The sequence below is a fragment of the Balaenoptera musculus genome, chromosome 15, assembly GCF_009873245.2.
Source record: "Balaenoptera musculus isolate JJ_BM4_2016_0621 chromosome 15, mBalMus1.pri.v3, whole genome shotgun sequence".
Classification (NCBI taxonomy): Eukaryota; Metazoa; Chordata; class Mammalia; order Artiodactyla; family Balaenopteridae; genus Balaenoptera; species Balaenoptera musculus.
This window is the reverse complement of record NC_045799.1, coordinates 23,799,110-23,818,209: the sequence shown is the minus strand read 5'-3', so window position 1 is coordinate 23,818,209 and position 19,100 is coordinate 23,799,110. Positions and strand designations below refer to the sequence as shown.

General features: G+C 47.3%; 1 protein-coding gene across 1 annotated transcript in view; it reads right to left on the bottom strand.

Moving 5' to 3' along the window:
* Window positions 1-322: 322 nt before the first annotated feature.
* LOC118880983 (fer-1-like protein 4) overlaps window positions 323-19,100 on the bottom strand; it is a 46,094-nt gene continuing 27,316 nt past the window's right edge. The window contains 19 exon segments of the mRNA XM_036825230.1: window positions 323-1,996; window positions 2,102-2,204; window positions 2,292-2,330; window positions 2,332-2,573; window positions 3,125-3,366; window positions 3,604-3,702; window positions 4,888-4,992; window positions 5,507-5,666; window positions 6,216-6,370; window positions 6,793-6,963; window positions 7,150-7,277; window positions 15,543-15,659; window positions 15,764-15,901; window positions 15,977-16,077; window positions 16,169-16,211; window positions 17,181-17,312; window positions 17,401-17,459; window positions 17,603-17,769; window positions 17,771-17,796. Coding sequence (XP_036681125.1) covers window positions 1,965-1,996; window positions 2,102-2,204; window positions 2,292-2,330; window positions 2,332-2,573; window positions 3,125-3,366; window positions 3,604-3,702; window positions 4,888-4,992; window positions 5,507-5,666; window positions 6,216-6,370; window positions 6,793-6,963; window positions 7,150-7,277; window positions 15,543-15,659; window positions 15,764-15,901; window positions 15,977-16,077; window positions 16,169-16,211; window positions 17,181-17,312; window positions 17,401-17,459; window positions 17,603-17,769; window positions 17,771-17,796 — 2,259 coding nt within the window. The 3' untranslated portion in view covers window positions 323-1,964.

Below are 19,100 nucleotides of genomic sequence, written 5' to 3'. Positions count from 1 at the left end.
TCACAGCCACTTATCGAAGGCAGTCAGGACTGACTGATTACAGCCAGGTGCCTCTGGGAGCCCCACGTGGACATCCCCTACTTAATAGGACTTGATTCAAACCAGACTGATGTTCACTCCACAGCCCCATCATCAGTCCCTCGGACTGTGGCCTTCAGGCCTTTTGGGTTCAGCCCCAGGGCTAAGATGGACCTGTCCAGGATGAGCTTTCTGGAGTCATCCTGGCCCCCAGCCTTGTGAGTTTTCGACCCCACTGGTAATAGGCCCTGGCTGCAGGCTGGGGATTGCCACCTCAGTGGTGGCTAAAGCTGGGGCCCCTCCCTGCCACCCTGGGCTCAGTCACCTGATCCCCTCCTGCTCACTGACCCTGCGATGTGCCAAGCACCTGCTGGCTCCTGGTGCCCAGAGGGGTACAGCCAGGTCCTTTGCAATTTCCTGGGTGGACACAGAACTGAAAAACGGGGAGGGAAGGTGGCAGTGGCCATTCTGGAGCAGAGCTCACATCAGACTCTGGCTCTGGAGCTAGTCAGGCCTTCCCATTACAGCCCTTAAGATGTGTGGGGAACCGGCCCTGAGACCTCACCACTGCACAGCCCAGGGAACCAGGGACATTAGTAGCTGGTCAGTTCAGCCAGTCATTTCTCAGGGAGTTTCAGTGTAAGACAGTAGTGGGGGGAGAAGCGGAGGACAGAAAGCAGAGTAGGGCAATGACAGCAAAACTTCTGGAGGCAGCCGGACACGAGACCCAGCTCTGATGTGGCCACTTACGAGCTGTGACCTTGGACGTGTTATTGGTGGGCCCCTGTCTCATTTGTGAATTGCGGGTGATATTGTCAGCTGTAGTGAGCCTTGTTTTTTTGGTCACCCGGGAACCATTCCCCCTTGTTAACGGTATCCTGGGTTTCCTCTGGGAACCTCCCTGCCCACTGTCAGCTTGTGTGATTTGGGAAGAGGGCTGATCTTCCACCCTAAGCTCCAGGGGAGGGCCCCAATCAGCATATCCTATCCCACACCCCCACCCCAGTGACCCAGAGCGAGCTAGGATCCGTCAGGCCTAGGAAAGCTTTCTTTCCTTCTGGACGTGAGTATGGGGAGACATGGGGTTGCTGCAGCCATCCCGCACTTCCGAGGAGAGAACCTGTCTGCAAATGAGCTTCCCCTGAGGACTGCAGCGCCAAGCTCAGGCAGAGAACCAGTCCTGGTGACTTTGTTCGAACCCTGAGACAAACAGCACCTGAAGCCAACCAACTCCTGGGAATTACAGCTGTGTAAGCCAGTAAATTCCCTTTTTGCTTAAGCCAGCTTGGGTTGGGATTTCTACCGCTTGTAGTCAAGTGTCCTAAGTGATCTGCCTGTTCTCAGGGTTGGTACAAGTTCACGGAGCACATAAAGGGTTTAGCTGTCATGGAACAGCAGAAGCCACAGCAGATTGGGTGAGAGGGACCCAGCCGCTGGCAGGAGCAGGGGCAGCAGGTGGGCTGCTCGAGGACCTGACACCTCAGTGGCCAGGGCTCCTCGGCTGTGACCCCCCGCGGGGCCCTATTCTTCCTGGCAGCAGGGCCACGTGGGCAGCCTCCCATCCTGTGTATTCATTAGTGCAGAGAATCTCAGCACCCGAGGGCACCCAAGAACACATCTGTTCTCTGCGCCTAGTGTCATTTATTATCTGCAGCATGGGTTCAGGGGACAGAGTGGATACCCCGTAAGGTTTACACAGAGAAAGCAGGGAACGCCAGGATGGTTCCTGTTGGTGGGAAGGACACCAGGGGCAGGAGTTGAGGAGCTGGCATTATGGGATGAGTGTCCAAGGTCAGTTAGGGGCAGTGGAGGGGGCGGATGGTGACCTGGCTGATCAGGCCAGGCCTGGTGTAGAAGACGAGGAGCAAGACGGATCAGCGCCGCCAGCGGCTGCAGGATGCACCAGTACCGGCGCCAGATGAGGAAGACGGAAGTCCTCAGCGGGTTCACAAACCAGTTGAAGGAGGTTTTGGGGCGGCTGCGGGGAAGCAGGTGGTGTCGGAATGATGAGGAAGCCCCCCGGCTGCCCCCTCCCCCCCTCCCCCAGGCTCTGGCCCCGCCTCCTGCACCGCACCGCCCGCACCCTTGGGCTTCTCCGAGGCCTCCGGCTCCTTGCGCCTTTTTCCCACTGGACGTTTCTCAGCCTCCTCCACCGTCAGCAGCTCAAACTCTGCCTCCACCTTCCCCTGGAAAAGGGGCGACGGAAACCAAGTTCTCAGGCCGGCTCAGGCCTGGCCCCTGCCTGGCCCGGTTCCTGGCCTGGCCGCACCCACCGTGAGGATGTAGACGTTGCCTCCTGAGCCTGAGAACTCGTAAGTCTTCTGGCCGGCCCTTCCTCCTCGTCCTCCTCTTCTTCTTGCCAGCCTGAGCCTCCTGCTGCTCCCGCTCCTCGTCCTCCGGCGCCCGCAGCTTCACTACAGGCCACCAGCCCCGCAAGCGGCGGCAGCAGAACAGATTACACCTCGGTCCGGCCCCATCCCGGACCAGCCACATGGAGCAGAGCTCGGGGCCCCGGGCCCCTCGCACCATGTCCGGTACCTGCAGCTCCAGGGATCCTGCAGGTCCAGAGCTCTCTGGGTTAGGCAGGAGCTCAAGGTCTATCTGAGCCAACCTCCCCTCCCTGAGAGTGACACCAAGGAAAGCCGAGCCCAGAGGTAGAAAGTGACAAGATGGCTGAGAGCATCTTGGGGGAGGGGCAGCACAGCGGGATTGTAAATCGGGGCATCCAAAGTTAGAATGTGGCGGTCAGGCCACAGCTATGGACCACACACCACAGCCCAAATGTCAGCAGGTTGTCAGACCCTGATGATACAGGGCCCAGGATGGGACCAGACTGCCAAAGCAGGGACTAAAGGCCATGGAGTCAGACTCCAGTGTAACCCGAGCTCAGGTCAAATTAGAGGACTGAGTGGGAGGTTTGGGTGGAAATGGAGGTTATGGTGCTCAGAGCTGAATAAGTTCAGTAATTAGGCCAGAAAGCAGACCTAGAGTCTGAAATCCAGGATTGAGGATTGGGTTAGAGTAGGGAACCCAGGGCAGAGGGGACAGGGCAATGAGGGCAGAAATCGGGGCTAGGGGTTGAGGTAGGAGGGCAGCTAAGCGGTACCAAGGAAGTCGTTGGCGGAGATGCAGTCATAGTCCCAGACCTGCAGGACCAGCACAGACGGCTGCCGGAACTCAGCTTCCTCCAGGGCAAAGGGTCCAGGCTGGCAACGGACGCTCACCTCTCGCTCAGTGGGCAGGTAGTCAAAGCGGAACACGAAGCGCCCGTTGAAGTTCCCCTCCCCTGTCAGAGAGTTGAAGTGAACGTCTGTCTCCTGCTTGTCGTGCTCCAGCCCCTTCACCCAGCTGGAGCCAGAGGAAAGGTGCAGGCGGAGGGGATGGGCATCCGTGCTGGACGGAGCCCAGAAACCGGCTCCTCACCCAGCCTGCCCCTCCACTCACCACCAGACTGGTCCCTCCACCCCGCTCCGGGCGCCATCGAGGGCCTAGGGGACAGGGCTCTGGCTCAGCCCAGGGCCCAATCCCCTGTTCGAAATCTCACCTCAGTACACAGCCATGTGCCCTCTCGGCCTGTAGGCCTACCTTTTCACATAGATGTCACTCGACATCTCTCCAGTGAGTGGGTTTGCATCATCCAGAACTACATCCTCCGTGTTCCAGATGATGACTCTGAGCTCATAGCTGAGGGATGTATTGGGGGAGGGTTTTCAGACTCTCGAGAGGGGTCCTGGGAGGGGCTGCAGGAAGGACCTGGGCCAGGGCCACTGACACGCATTGAGCACCTGATGTGTGCCCAGCGGGTGATCAGGATGTCTGTGGTCCCTTGAAGGGACAGCCCCAGGTATCACCGACCGCCCCCACCCCCCCAGATGGCACCAGGAATGGTCTGCTGACCCAAGCTGGGCCAATGGGCTTCTCCCTCCCATAAATTTGGAATCAAGACCCTGAAAGGTTGACTCAAAAAGCATCAGATGCAGAGCTGGAGCCACCACAAGCCAAAGTGCTGTGCAAGCAGAGAGAGACAGTCTGCAGAGAGACACCAAGTGGGGATGACAGCACACAGCCCCTGGGGGACAGAAGGAAGGGCTGCAACATTCTTGATCCTACCCCAAATAGCCCTGTCCTTGTCTGTCATGAGGTTTCCTGGATATCTATTGTTTTCTTTTGCCCCGTATCAATTTCCCCTCACTTGTTGACAGCACTCTGATTTTCTTTTGGTGACTCCCACTCCACCCCCACTACTGTCAGTCTGTGTGATCCTGGTGGGGCAGACCAACCCCTCTCTGGCTCCAGAGGTGAGTATATCACCTACGACGTCGCCCAGGACTGGCTAGTCAATGCATTACAGCTCCCTGATCACAAAGATTGGTTCAGGAATCAGCATTTGACCCAAGCTGGTCCAATGAGAGTCAGCTTGAGACTTTTGCTCTAACTGGGAAAGACGTGGTTTTTTTTTTTCTGCTCAAGTAGTCCGGTTGGTAAGATGTAAGCCTCCACTGTTAAAAGCCACTTTGACCCCAGACTGCATAAGTCTCCATGAGAGTGACACCAAGGAAAGCAGAGCCCAGATGTAGAAAGTGACAGATTGCTGACATCTGAAGTGCACACACCCTCCACTCAGAGTAGCTCAGGTCAAAAGGGGGTGAACTGGTATTTGGACTCTTTCAGTTGCAAGTGACAGACACCCAACTCACAACGGCTTATGAAAAAAAAAGGGAATTTAATGGCTCACCTACCTGAAGCCTGGATCAGCTCTGCCTGCTTCATGGGGGCCCTTGCACAGGTTTTCAGAGCGCCCTTGTCCAAGATGTGGGCTGTCCAAGATGTGCCCACCCCATGGGAGGACGGACCAGGACTCTCTCTTACCTGACTGGCTGCCGAGGCTTGATGTCAACTGGAGGTGGGGGAGGCACATCTCAGGGGAAGATGTCAATCCACACATGAAGGGATCCCTGGGGGCACAGGAAGAGGCTAAAGGGTCTTGCTGGGTCCCACCTCCCCTAACGGCCCTGTGGCCAGAGGCTGTGCCTTGCCCCAGTGGAGAGAAGAGCTGGGGTCAAGGGGGCAGATCCTGGGGTATGAGAATGAAGGTGGAGTCTGAACTGGGAATTCCAGGGTTGAGGTTAGCCTGAGGGTTCAGAGATGAGGCCCCAGAAGTGGAAGGTTGAGATCAAAAGTAAGATCTAGTGTTCCCAGGTCCAGATCCTAGGAATCTGGGGTAGAAGTCAGGTTGGGAGTGCCAGATCTGAGCCTTGGTGGGCCAGGGGTGGGGATCCTTCAGAACCAGAGTCCAGGGTGTGGGTATGGGGTCCAGGATGGAAGTCCAAGACTGGAGTGGGGATTTTGGGGACCAGGATCAGGAGCCAAAGTCAGAAGTGGCAGTGCCCAGGTGGAGGTCTTGGAGAAAGGGCATACTGGGGGCCCAGGTCCAGGACCAGGTGGGAGTCCTGGGGTTCCGGGGTTGGGTGCTGAGCCCTCCTTCAACTGCAGCAGCCCTGGGCTGCGGCGATGGTAGAGGGGCCGTGTTTCTACGTGCTCAGGTACCAGCTGGATCCCAAGCCCAGGCGTCTCCTGCCAGCGCCGCAGCACCAGCAATGCCTGGGCCTCCTCAGGGACCTCACTTGCCACCTTGGAGTCCCCACTACCTGCAACAAGAGGTGTGTGAGCTTGGGTTCCGCACAGTTCCCAACTCTCCTCCCTTCCTCCCCCTGCCCTCAATAGACGCTCTAGGCTGAGGCAGCTGCTGCATTGGACAAACCCATGGGCTGGGAGGGCAAGTCCATAATGCACAGAAAGCTCTAACAACTTTTGCCAGTGAAAAGCCAGCAGTCATGGGGACAGTGGGACTGGAGGGTTTGTGGCCTTTGTGCAGACCTTGTTTAGAGAACAGACCACTGGCCATTTATGAAGCATGAGCTAAATTCTGCAACCATATTTTATGTTGTATGGGACCCCTGTGTCCCCAATTAGCGATGGCTCTGAGGGGTTCACTAGGGCTCCCTGGAGATCTCACACTCACCAACAAAGACCATTTTCTCTCCACTATCATCCTTACTCAGCCAAAACTCACCTCCTCTGCTTGCAGAGGGAGGCGGGCTCTTTGTGGGGCACACTAGGCTGGGCACCAGGGTCCCCCTGTACCTTGTTCTTCCATCTTGCTCCCTCTGGACTGGGCAGCGGAGAGGGCCTGGTACCTGGGGGCAGGGTCTCTGGCGGTGTCAGAAAGAGTTTGCTGCCCACCTTGACAGCCCCGGCTCAGTATTCAGGTGGGGGGAGGCCACAGGGTAGGCACAGCACCGCCAGGATCTGTGAAGGCCGAAATGCGTCACGCCAGGCACTGTAGCCGTCCCTGCGGCAGAAAAGGAATGTGCCTCAGTTGGATCCAGCATATGAACGTACTTGGGCACAGGGTCAGGGATGGGTGCCCTTGAGGACTTGGGATCCAGGTTTGTAACTCCTCTGGGGGACAGGTTAGTTCTCGCTTACGGTAACGGTGAAAATCAAATATGCATGCCAGGTGCTCCTATGAAGGAGATACTGATATTACCCTTGTCTTTCAGATGAGGAAACTGAAGCTCAGGAAAGCCAAGTGACTTATTAGTTACAGGATCCCAACTCCCAAGCCCATTTCTTGACCACTAAGCTATAATGTCTTGGTCGCAGGGGAGTCCTCTTCTATGAAATCAAAGGATCTGGACAGACAGGTGGGATGCGAACTTGAATGTCTTTGGTCAGACTTAGAATGACTCCTGAGGGCCCTGTTGGACTCACACGTCATACTGGGACGCCAGCCCACAGTTCGCCCTGCGGTGGCTATAGAATCGGTTTTCCAGATCAGTGTGGGTCTCTCCGATGAGGTCATCAGAACCCACGAGGTCATGATCAAACACAGCCACGGGCAGCTCTGGCTCAGCAGGGAGAGAGATGCTGAGCTCTAGGACCCTGGCCAGGAGAGAGCATGATGAGAACACCTCCACACCCTAGGAGGTGGTCTTGTGAGGGGTAGGGGTGTGAGGGGACTCAACAGCTTTTGTCCATTCCCCCACAGCACACCAGCTGCCTGAGTGACAGCCACAGGGCGGGATGGCAAAGTTGCTCCCCATTCCCAAGCCCAGGGCCCAGCCTCACTCTCCAAAGATGGGGTTCAGCTGCTTGGGGATGTAGCGCTCCTTGGTGTCCAGCTGCTCCTGGCCAGCGCTCACCACCACATAGGGGTCTGCTTTGCTGTTGGCGTCCGCAGGAGCCAGGTTGGTAGCCTAGGGAGACAGTATGGGGTGGAAATGAAAGAAATGTCATTGTCATAACCCAAGGTGGCTCTTGCTGGACCTCATCTCCGATTGAGTGTAAACAGGAAGTTACCAGGGAGAGATCTTCCACCTCAAGGAGTTAGCTGAGAGGTTGGACAAGATGACTTTTATTTACTTTTAAATTAATTATTGAAATACTTAAGACATACAAATAAGTATAACAAAAGATATAATGAAACAGAAAATATGTGGAAAGATGTATACCCTTATACATCTTACTAGTCAATTTGTAACTTTCCATATTGTTTGACCTTCATTTTTTTACAATGAGCATATTTTACTTTTTATTCCTTTTTTTTTACTTTTTAAATTAAGAATATTTTAACTAAATAAAAAAATAATACAATGAGCATGTGTGTGCCCAGCTTCATAAATTAAATACTACCGACAAATGTCCCCTGAGTCCCCTGAGTCCCCTGACCTGACTTAATTCCCTTTTCATCCCTGAAGTAGCCAGAACCCTTTATTTGGGGTTTCTCACTCACAGAAAAAAAAAGGAAAAATACTTTTACTACATATACATACGTCCCTAAGCAATATATAGCACTATATTGCATGGTTTAAACTATATGTAGTAAACTTACTTTTTCTGTTTTTGATAACTGTGTAATTAAGTAAATTCATAACTTATGCATAAATTACTGAAGTATAATTTATACACAGCAATATATTTTTAGTCTTTTTACACTCCTACCTGCCATGTATGAGAGTTCCAGTTGCTCCACATCTTTCACAACACTTGATATCGTCAAGTCTTTTTATTTTCATCAATCTAGTGCTCGTGAAATTGTAGCTCATTGTGGTTTTAATTTGCATTTCCCTGCTGATGAAGCATGTTGAGCATCTTTGCATGTGCTTATTGGCCTTATATATATATTTGCTTTTGTGAAGTGACTGTTCAAATTTTTTGCTCCATTATTGAGTTTTAAATTTAAAAATATTACACTTTTAATTTCTCAACATTCTAACTGGGCCTTTAAACTTGCTGTTTATTTTTAATAGTCTCTTGTTCCTTGCTCATTTTAAATTCATTCTTTTATTTCTTTAAACATTTCATATATACTTATTTTACATTCTCTATCTAGTCATTCCAATATCAACGACCTTGGGGGTCTGAATGTGTTGTTAGTTTTGCTAATTCTTACTCATGGTGGCTTTTTTTTTAAAACATCTTTATTGGTGTATAATTGCTTTACAGTGGTGTGTTCGTTTCTGCTTTATAACAAAGTGAATCAGCTATACACATACATATATCCCCATATCTCCTCCCTCTTGCGTCTCCCTCCCACCCTCCCATGGTGGCTTTTTTCTTTGTATTTCAGTACTTTTTAATCATGATTCATCTTTGGTTTAACTCATGCTGAGGGGCTGTTATGGGTGTTCTCTGCCGGAGAGAGCTTGTTTTCACTCCTGCCAGTTTCCTGGGCGAACTACCAACCTGCAGCCACTTTAAATTAAATCCTCCACTTGAGGTTTTGGAGATCACACAGATGGTGGGAACTCAGGCCCTGAACTGTATTAGAGCCACCTTGTGGTTATGGATGCTAGGGGAGACTTTTTCCCCTCTAACCAATGCCAAGTTTAAGACAGGCAAGTTTCCTTGGTGTCTCCTTCTGCCTTGCAAGTTCCTATTTTTGTTCATCCTTATGCAGAGGGTGTAATTTTGGGGGCTCCACTTTATATAAGGCCGCTCAGTCAAACTCCTCCCCCAGGTAGCCCCAGGACTTCATCTTCTGTCCTCACTGCCTGTCAGCCATCCACGAGGAAGATGAGGTTTCCCAGGTCAGCAGTAAGTGTGGGGTGAAAGCCAGCTTTACCTAGGTCCCTGTTATTAACTATATTTTCTTATTTTCTCTAATCTTGATGCTCTGGTATCTGGAGCCATACTGACCTGGGAGAAACTGCACCTGCCAGGGCTACTAATTCCTAGAGTTAGCAAACAACACACCTCCCAGAGCACCTTTCATATACAAACCAACCAATCCAGAGCCCATACAACGTCCAAACACCTCCTCTATCTGGCTCTTATACTGTAGGAAGTAATATTCCTCTGCCCTAATCATCCTCAGGGCCAGGTTCCAGACAACTAGAGATAGTGAGACAGCCCCTGTACCCCAGAGCTCACAGGAATTATTCAAACTAGCCAATCCAAAGCCTGCTTACACTGCCTTGCCCTGCCTTTCCTGCAGAAACCACAATAAAGGCTCTGGCCCTCACACTTCCCTTCCTCCTTCTGCCTCCGGACTGGCCCTCATGCTTCGCCGTGTGGCCCTGCAGGGTACAGCATGCACCACCACCCACCCCTGCCCCACAGAAAATTGAAACAAACAACAGACTATCTTTTCAATGGCAACCATCTCCTGATCTGTTGGCTTCACCAAACATGGATAAAAACAAAATCCTGGGTACATTTTAAAGCAGTTCCTGCTTTTACTTTGGGTGTTTTTTTTTTTTTCCACTCTAAAATCTCTTACTTTCTTGGAAGCTCAGCATTGTATTTAAAAGATTTTTTTAAATAAATTTATTTACTTATTTATATTTTATTTTTGGCTGCATTGGGTCTTCGTTGCTGTGCACGGACTTTCTCTAGTTGCGGCGAGCAGGGGCTACTCTTCGTTGTGGTGCATGGGCTTCTCATTGTGGTGGCTTCTCTTGTTGCAGAGCACAGGCTCTAGGCACGTGGGCTTCAGTAGTTGTGGCACACAGGCTTAGCTGCTCTGCAGCATGTGGGATCTTCCCGGACCAGGGTTCAAACCTGTGTCCCCTGCATTGGCAGGTGGATTCTTAACCACTGAGCCACCTCGGAAGTCCTAAAAGGTGTTTTTAACAGTATGAAGATCCCTCAAAAAACTAAAACTAGAGTTGCCATATGATCCAGCAATCCCACTCCTGGGCATATATCCTGAAAAAACTATAATTCAGAAAGATACAGGGAGGGCTTCCCTGGTGGCACAGTGGTTAAGAATCCGCCTGCCAATGCGGGGGACATGGGTTCAAGCCCCGGTCCGGGAAGATCCCACATGCTGTGGAGCAACTAAGCCTGTGTGCCACAACTACTGAGCCTGTGCACCTAGAGCCCATGCTCCACAACAAGAGAAGCCACCGCAATGAGAATCCTGTGCACTACAACGAAGAGTAGCTCCCACTCGCCACAACTAGAGAAAGTCCACGCGCAGCAACGAAGACCCAACGCAGCCAAAAATAAAATAAATAAAATTAATTAATTTAAAAAAAAAGATACAGGGAATTCCCTGGTGGTCCAGTGGTTAGGACTCTGCGCTTCCACTGTAGGGGGTACAGGTTCGATCCCTGGTCAGGGAAATAAGATCCTGCATGCCACACAGCACAGCCAAAAAAATAATAATAACAAGTAAATAAATAAATAAAATATAACCAAAAAAAGATACATGCACCCCTATGTTGATAGCAGCACTACTCATGATAGCCAAGACATGGAAGCAACCTAAATGTCCATTGACAGATGAATGGATAAAGAAGATGTGGTACATATATACAATGGAATAATACTCAGCCATAAAAAAGAATGAAATAATGCTATTTGCAGCAACAAGGATGGACCTAGAGATTATCATACTAAGTGAAATAAGTCAGAAAGAGAAAGACAAATACCATATGATATCACTTATATGTGGCATCTAAAATGACACAGATGAACTTATTTACAAAACAGACCCACAGACATAGAGAACAGACTTGTGGTTGCCAAGGGGGAGGGGCTTGGGGGAGGGATGGATTGGGAGTTGGGGATTAGCAGATGCAAACTATTATATATAGAATGGATACACAACAAGGTCCTACTTTATAGCACAGGGAACTATATTCAATATCCTGTGATAAACTATAATGAAAAAGAATATATATATGTATAACTGAGTCACTTTGATATACAGCAGAAATTAACACAACATTGTAAATCAACTACACTTCAGTAAATTTTTTAAAAATTTTTTTAAAAGATGTTTTTAAAATTTTATCCAGCATTTTTAGCTTTTGGTGAGTGATGCAAGCTTTAATTGTCGGGGTGTGCCCTTCCCCCTTGAGACACAGATTCTGCTGAGCCTGAACTCCGCTGAGTGCTGTCCTCTCCCTTTTCCCTCATGCATATGACTCCACCTGCACAGCTCTTGGAAGATCTTCCAGCCTTCCTGGTGGTTTGCAGTTTTAATGCTCTGATTTCACCATAATTGGAAGCTGGATTTTTTGTTAGCTGTTCTCTTTATTTTGGGGTGATTTTCAGGAAGAGGAAGGGGAAGCGCCCCACTGGTGCCACTTTCCACAAACTGGGAATCATTGAACTTGCTTACTTCATCCAAATTTCTGTTGGGAGATGTATCCTTGTGGATACATGTTACTGTAGTTTGTTCAATTTAACTGTAGTACCTGTTATATGACCGATACACACACACTCTCTCTCTCCTACTTCAGAACACTTTAGGTTATTTCTAAATTTTTTATTATTACAAATAACACTAGAATGAGCTATTCTTATCTGTTTCCTTATACACACATATGAGAATTTCTCTAAGATTATATCTAGAAGTATAATTACTGGTTATTGGTTATGAGAATCTTCCATTTAACTAAATATTGCCAAATTGTTATCTAAAGTTGTTACAGCAATTTATATTCTGTGGCAGGCAGAATAATCCGCCCCCACAAGATGTCTAAGTACCCCTGAACCTATGAATATGTTACTTTACATGGTAAAAGGGACTTTCCAGATGTGATTAAATTAAGGCTCACAAGGGACTTCCCTTGTGGCGCAGTGGTTGAGAATCCACCTGCTGATGCAGGGGACATGGGTTTGATCCCTACTCTGGGAAGATCCCACATGCCATGGAGCAACTAAGCCCATGCACCACAACTACTGAGCCTGTGCTCTAGAGCCCGCGAGCCACAACTACTGAGTCCATGTGCCACGACTACTGAAGCCTGCGCGCCTAGAGCCTGTGCTCCGCAGCAAGAGAAGCCACCGCAATGAGAAGCCCGCGCACCGCAACAAAGAGTAGCCCCCGCTCGCGGCAACTAGAGAAAGCCCGTGCACAGCAATGAAGACCCAATGCAGCCAAAAATTAATTAATTAATTAATTAATTTTTTAAAATTAAGGATCACAAGATGAAGGAAGTAGCCTAGATTATCCAGGTGAGTCCAATATAATCACAAATGTTTTTATAAGTGAAAGAGGCAGACAGGAGAGTCAGAGAGAGTGATTTGAAGGTGCTGCTGCCTTTGAAGATGGAGGAAGAGGCCGTGAGCCAAGATACACAGGCCACCTCTAGAAGGTCAAAAAGACAAAGAAATGATAACTCTTCACAAGAGCCTGTGGAAGGAATGCAGCCCTGCCAACACCTTGACTTCAGCCCAGTAAGACCTATTTTGGACTTCTGCCCTTTAGAACTGTAAGATAATAGATTTATGTTCTTTAGGTCACCAAGTTTGTGGTAACTGGTCACAGCAGCAATAGAGAACATCTTCCCACCAGCACCGCTGCCCCAGCCCCTGTCTAATCTTGCCAATCAAAGGGAGGGAAATTGGTTTCTCATGGTTTCAATTATTTGCCTGACAGATTACAATTAAGGTGTAGGGTTTTTTTATATGTTTATTGGCCACTGGAGTTTCTTCTTCAGTCAACTGCCTTGTCATATTTTTTCTCAATTTTTCTTTTCTTTTTGTTTTGTCTGCTTCTTACAGATTTGTGGGAGTTACTTATACATACTGCAGACACTAGCCCTTTACTGATTATGCAGAGAGTAAACACCTGAGCCCAGTCTGTGTCCAGTCCATCATTTAATTTAAAGAGTTTATGGATGCTCAGAAGTTTAGTCTGAAGGTAGTTACATGTATCATTTTGTTCCTAATTTAGGAAAACTTACCCCCACACAAGATCATAAAGATATTTTAATATTTCCTTGCGGTTTTCCTTTTCATAATCAAATATTTGATTTAGCTGGATTTTTTGGTGGATGCTGTAAGTTAGAGTTTCATTTTATTTTTTTTCCACATAGATAATCCATTTTCATGGGACCACTTATAGAACAGTCCCATGTCCCCCCAAAATGATCTGCAGTGCCAACTCTGGTATAAGTTTCTATCTATGTCTGTTTTTTTTTTTCTTTTGGCCGTGCCAGGTGGCTCGCGTGATCTTAGTTCCCCGACCAGGAATCGAACCTGGGCCCCCAGCAGTGGAAGCACGGAATCCAAACCACTGGACCACCAGGGAATTTCCATCTGTGTCTGTTTTTTTAATTTCTACCCTGTTCCACTGGCCTAATCATCTATTCCCATGCCAAAACCACACTGTCTTAATTACCATAGCTATAATAATTCTTGTCTTCCTACATTGTTCTTCAAAATTGTCTTGACTATTCTTGGTGCTTCGTTCTTCCATAGAAATTTTTGAATTAGCTTGTTAATTACAGGGTAGCAACCCTTAGCCTTGTGCCTGGCTTATAGTGGACACTATACTGCTTGAATCCCATTCTCCCTTTCTTTCCACCCCTTAACTGTCCACACTTTTTAGGTAAACCATTCCCTTTAGTTTCTAGTTTATCCTTTCTGTATTTCTGGGGCACAAAGGAACAAACGTGTATTTTCTTGGATCTTCTTCCTTCTTACATGGAGAGTAGCACACTGTAGGTATTCTTTTGTACTCTGATTTTTTTCAGTTTATACTGTGTCCTGGAAATCACTTCGTATCAGTTGACAGAGATCTTCTTCATTTTATTTTACAGCTGCATAGTACTCTGTTGTACGGACATAGCATAGTTTATTCAACCCTTCTGCTATGTATGGGCATTTAATAAGATTTGATTTTTAATGGTCTTCCATCTTTAGAAATTTTATTTTATTATTTTCAAAACTGCCCAATTTTTATAGCCTTTTGTTCTCTGTGTGTGAAATCATTTTAAACTGTTTTAAACTGTGAAGTAATTTTAAGCTGTTTTATATTTCTAATATTTGAAAATTATAACATCCAAAGCCCTTAGAGATCTAATTCTCTTTTGTGTTGTGTCTTTCTGACAAATTTTCCTGAGATTGTTTTCTTATATATTTTATAATTTGGGATTGTGAACCCAAATTTGGTTATCTAAATCTAGGGAAGTCTGTGAAGCCTGATTTGGGACTACTTTAAGCCAATCTCTCAACTTTGAGTTTTGTGGACTAAGCAGATAAGAAAAATTCAAGTCTTAAATCAATGTGAGGGCAAAACTCTAATAGTAAATCCTCAGGGAAGACAATTTTTCTATTTCCCTCAATTGGAACAGAGGCTGAGATAGACCATTTACCTTACAGGCTTCTTTCCCAGCGGGTGGGCTTCCTCTTGCCCACCTTTCACTGAGAGTAGAGCCCTTCCTGGGTGCTGCTTCGTGCAAGGGTCTTGGTTGTGTCTCCCACCTTGTATAGGCTATTAGATATTAGAACCTAAGGCTTGGGGTCCAGGTATGGACAAATCCTCTCAAGAGAATCTGACTTCAGGGCTTGTTCAGGGATTCCTGCTGTTTCCTCATTTTGGCCCATTGGGAATTCCCTGTGTTATGAGCTTAGCATTTGTTTAAAAGACTGTTTATCTAGCATTTCTAGATCTATTATATCAAGAATTTATTTCAGACCATCTGGTCTGCAATGTTGCTAGAAGTAGAAGGTCCAGATGATGTCTACTATCTAATGTATGCACTAGGATGCTTACATTATGGTAGAAGAGTGCCACAGAATGTTTCTTTAAATTACATCTTAGTCAGAATGCCTATATTTAAACTAGATAAAAGTACAGCATCTGCTCTGTGCCGGGAGTGAAGGGGTAGCAACCCACTCATTCCCCTCACTCCCTGAGATGCCTTTAAGGAAACTTCAGGGCCCTGTTGAGTGCTGTATGAAAACTGCAGCAATGGGAGGACCGGTACAGAGGTATTTGATGACAGGCCATCACAAAGCTTTACAGAGTTGTGCTCTTCCTGTAATTATACTCCCCATTCTACGAGACTAGAATTACGAATAAGGAATTAGGGGATCTAAGCTCTAAATTCAGGTTCTGCCATGAGCAAGATGTGTAACCCTGTGAAGTTTCTTAAGTTTGTGCCTAAGATTTCCCATCTGCAAAATGAAAAAGCTGGACTCTGATCCCTTCAGTCTGTAGGTTTTGTGTACATTACCTTTGCCGGAGTTAGAGGCATGCCAGGCCAATGGATGCTCACCTTTACAACCTATACTCTGACTAGGAGCTTGATGGGCTGATTCTGTGGGATCCCCCTGGAGATCTGGGGCTCAGAGAAGGACACTGCCTCTGATTCAGGGTAAATGAGGTAGGAGCCCTGGGTGGGACGGGGTTATGGAGCAGAAAAAACACTGGTAAGACAGTCTTCTTCCTGCATCCCCACTTGTGCTCTCTGGTCCCCCATTCCTTCCCCAAACATACCTTGAACTTGCCCACAAGGTTTCCAGACCCTTCTTCCTCTCCATCTCCATCCTGACCCCCTTGCCCTCGATACAGGGGAAACACATTCAGCCAGTCTTCAAAGTGGTTAAACTCTTCTTCCAGGGAGCTGTTGTAAACCTGAAAGGCGAGGGCCTCGGTGACAGCTCAATGTCCAGAATCCGAGCAGAATCCCCTCTTCCAGCACCCAGTTACCTTCAGAGTGGCGATGGCTTTTTTCTGGGACACAGAGCCTTTGACTTCAGCCTCACCCTGGTCTTGGGCTTCCCCATCCACAGAAAGGAGGTTGCCCCCATCTGGGAACAGCAGAAATGCCCCGTTAGAAATACTGGTGTGGGGGGAGGGAGGGAGACAGAAAGAGGAAAAACAAGAAAGCCAATCTCTTACCTGAATCCCCAGCATCATCCATGTCATCCTCATCAAAGTTGGTCTGAAATCAAAGCACAGGTCAAAGATTCTTCCCTACCCTTTACCTCCTTCATCTACCTCTTTTCCAGGATAGGGAGTTGGAAAACTTTAGCTCAAGTTCCAGCTGGGTAAGCCACTTGCATTTTCAAAGCCTTAGTTTATCATATAGCCCTGATATGTAACCACCAGGTACATGTGGCTATTGAGCACTTGAAATGCATCTGGTCCAAACTGAGATGTGCTGGAAATATAAACTACACACCAGATTTTAAAGACTAGTATAAAATAAAACTATAAAATATCTCATTATTGAGCTTCCCTGGTGGCACAGTGGTTAAGAATCCACCTGCCAATGCAGGGGACACGGGTTCGATTCCTGGTCTGGGAAGACCCCACATGCCACGGAGCAACTAAGCCCGTGTGCCACAACTACTGAGCCTGCGCACCTAGAGCCTGTGCTGCGCAACAAGAGAGGCCACCGCAATGAGAAGCCCTTGTACCGCAACAAAGAGTAGCCCCCGCTCACTGCAACTAGAGAAAGCCCGCGCGCAGCAACGAAGACCCAACACAGCCATAAATAAATAAATAAATAAATAAATAAATAAATAAAATAAATCTATTAATTAAAAAAAATCTCACTATTAATTGTTTATGATGGTTACTTCTTGAAATGATACTGTAGATATACTAGGTTAAATAAAATATATTATTAAAATTATTTTCATCTGTTTCCTTTTAATTTTTTTAATGTGGCTACTACAAAAGTTAAAATTACATATGTGGCTCACACGATATTTCTGGACAACACAGCTCTAGATAATGGAGTTAATAATCCCCAGCTTCTCAAATTGTTGTGAAGATGAGAAAAGATGGCTGTAACAAAGAGTTCTGAAAAACTGTAGAGCTCCATGTTTGATGAGATCCTTCTTCTTACCATTTATCCTCCTCTGTCTCCAGCCCCTCAACCCCCAGAACCCTGCTCTGCTCCCACCTGCCCCTGGAGCTCCTGCAGCAGTGCATAGTACTTGGACCACCAGTCGAGCTCTTCAGGATCTGGGATGTCCTCCTCCAGCTCTGGGCCTTGATTCAGGAGGCCTCCCAGAGGGAGCTTCTCCAGAGGAGCCTGAGGGAGCAAGAACTCAGCGCCTCTAACCTAGCACCACCCCAAGCCCCACCAGTCCCTTCTCCACCCATCCCCCATACTCCATCACCTTCAGGAGCCGCCTGGGTATCCCCACTTCAGCCAAGAAGGGATCCCGGGACCTCTGTTCTGAGAGGGGATAAAAGACACCAGGAGAAGGTCAGGTAAGTAGAAGTCAGACTCAAGGCTCCACTGGAGGGTCCCCTGGAGCCATCTCAGCCAGGAACCAGATGGACTTCTGTCTGGTGGCCCCTAAGGGGAAAGCCCCTTACCTTGAGGTGCCTTGGGCACCAGGTCCCCTGTCTCCTCCTCTCCTTCCTCCTCAGGAGGATCCTCCTGACCCCGGAGTGTGAATCTCAGCATATGGGGGACAATGTGGGAACCCACGAGCACTGTGCGGCCAAAGGCCCGGCGCTCAATCACCAGGATGCTGAGGGGTCTGCAGATAAGGCTGCTCTGGCAAGTCCTGGGGTTAGGGAGAGAGGACCTGTGCCTCTGCAGACTTCGGGGGGAGGAGAGGCAGCAGCAGAGATAGATGAGAAAACAGTGCAGCTAAATATGCATTCAAAGCCCACAGCCTCACTGAGTCATCTCTGGTGAGTCATTGCCTTCTGAACCCATTTCCCAGCTAAAAAGGGGACACAGTCCTGGACTGGAAAGACTATTGTATCAAATGACATAACAGTACAAAAGTACTTTGGAGCCTACAAAGCGCCATCAGAAATATGAGGTTGTTGTTGTTATTATCATTATGTAAAGGACCAATGCTCAGTTTGCTAATATAGATTTAGAACCATAAAACTACGTATGCCCTTTAATCCAGAAATTCTACATCTATCAATGGATCCTAAGTGGGAGGCGGGGACAACAGTTATAATACTGTATTGTTGGCTTTATTTTACATGTATGTGACAGTTACAGCACAAAAGGGGGGAGGAATGAATGGAGTTATAATGGAGAAAAGTATTTCTATTTTACTGGAACTAAATTAGTATTAGTCTGAAATAGATTGTGAAAAATCAGTATGCATACTGTAATCCCTAGAGCAACTACTAAGTAAATATCAACTAAGGAATTAAAGCAGTATACTAACAAATATCTATGTAATATAAAAGAAGGCAGTAAAGGAAGAACGAAAAATATGAGACTTATAGAAAACAAATAGCAAAGTGGCAAATGTAAATCCAACCATATCAATAATAACATCAAATGTGACTGTATTAAACAGTTCAAAGACAGAGATTGTCAACTGGATTAAAAAAAAAGATGCAACTACATGCTGTTTAAGAGATGCTTTTTCGTGAGATACATATAGGTTGAAAGTAAAAGGATGGGGAAACATATGCCATGCAAATACTAACCATAGAGAACTGGAGTAGCTATATTATCAGACAAATAGTCTTTAAGACAAAAAAGAGAGACAAACTAGAGACAAACAAGGACATTTTATAATGATAAACAGATCGATTCATAGGAAGCTATAACAATTATAAATATATATGCACCTAACAACAAAAACTGAAAATACAAGTAAAAAAAGACAAAAAAATAAAGGGAGAAACAAACAATTCAACAAAAGTTGGAAACTTCAATACCATATTCTCAATAATGGATAGAACAACTAGACATAAAATTCCCAAGGAGGCTTTTTTTAGGAAGGCTTGAATAATACTATCAAACCAACTTGACCTGATTGGTATCTGATATAGAACACTCCACCCAACAACAGAAGCATTCACATTCTTTTCAGGTGCACAGTGGAGAGAGAGG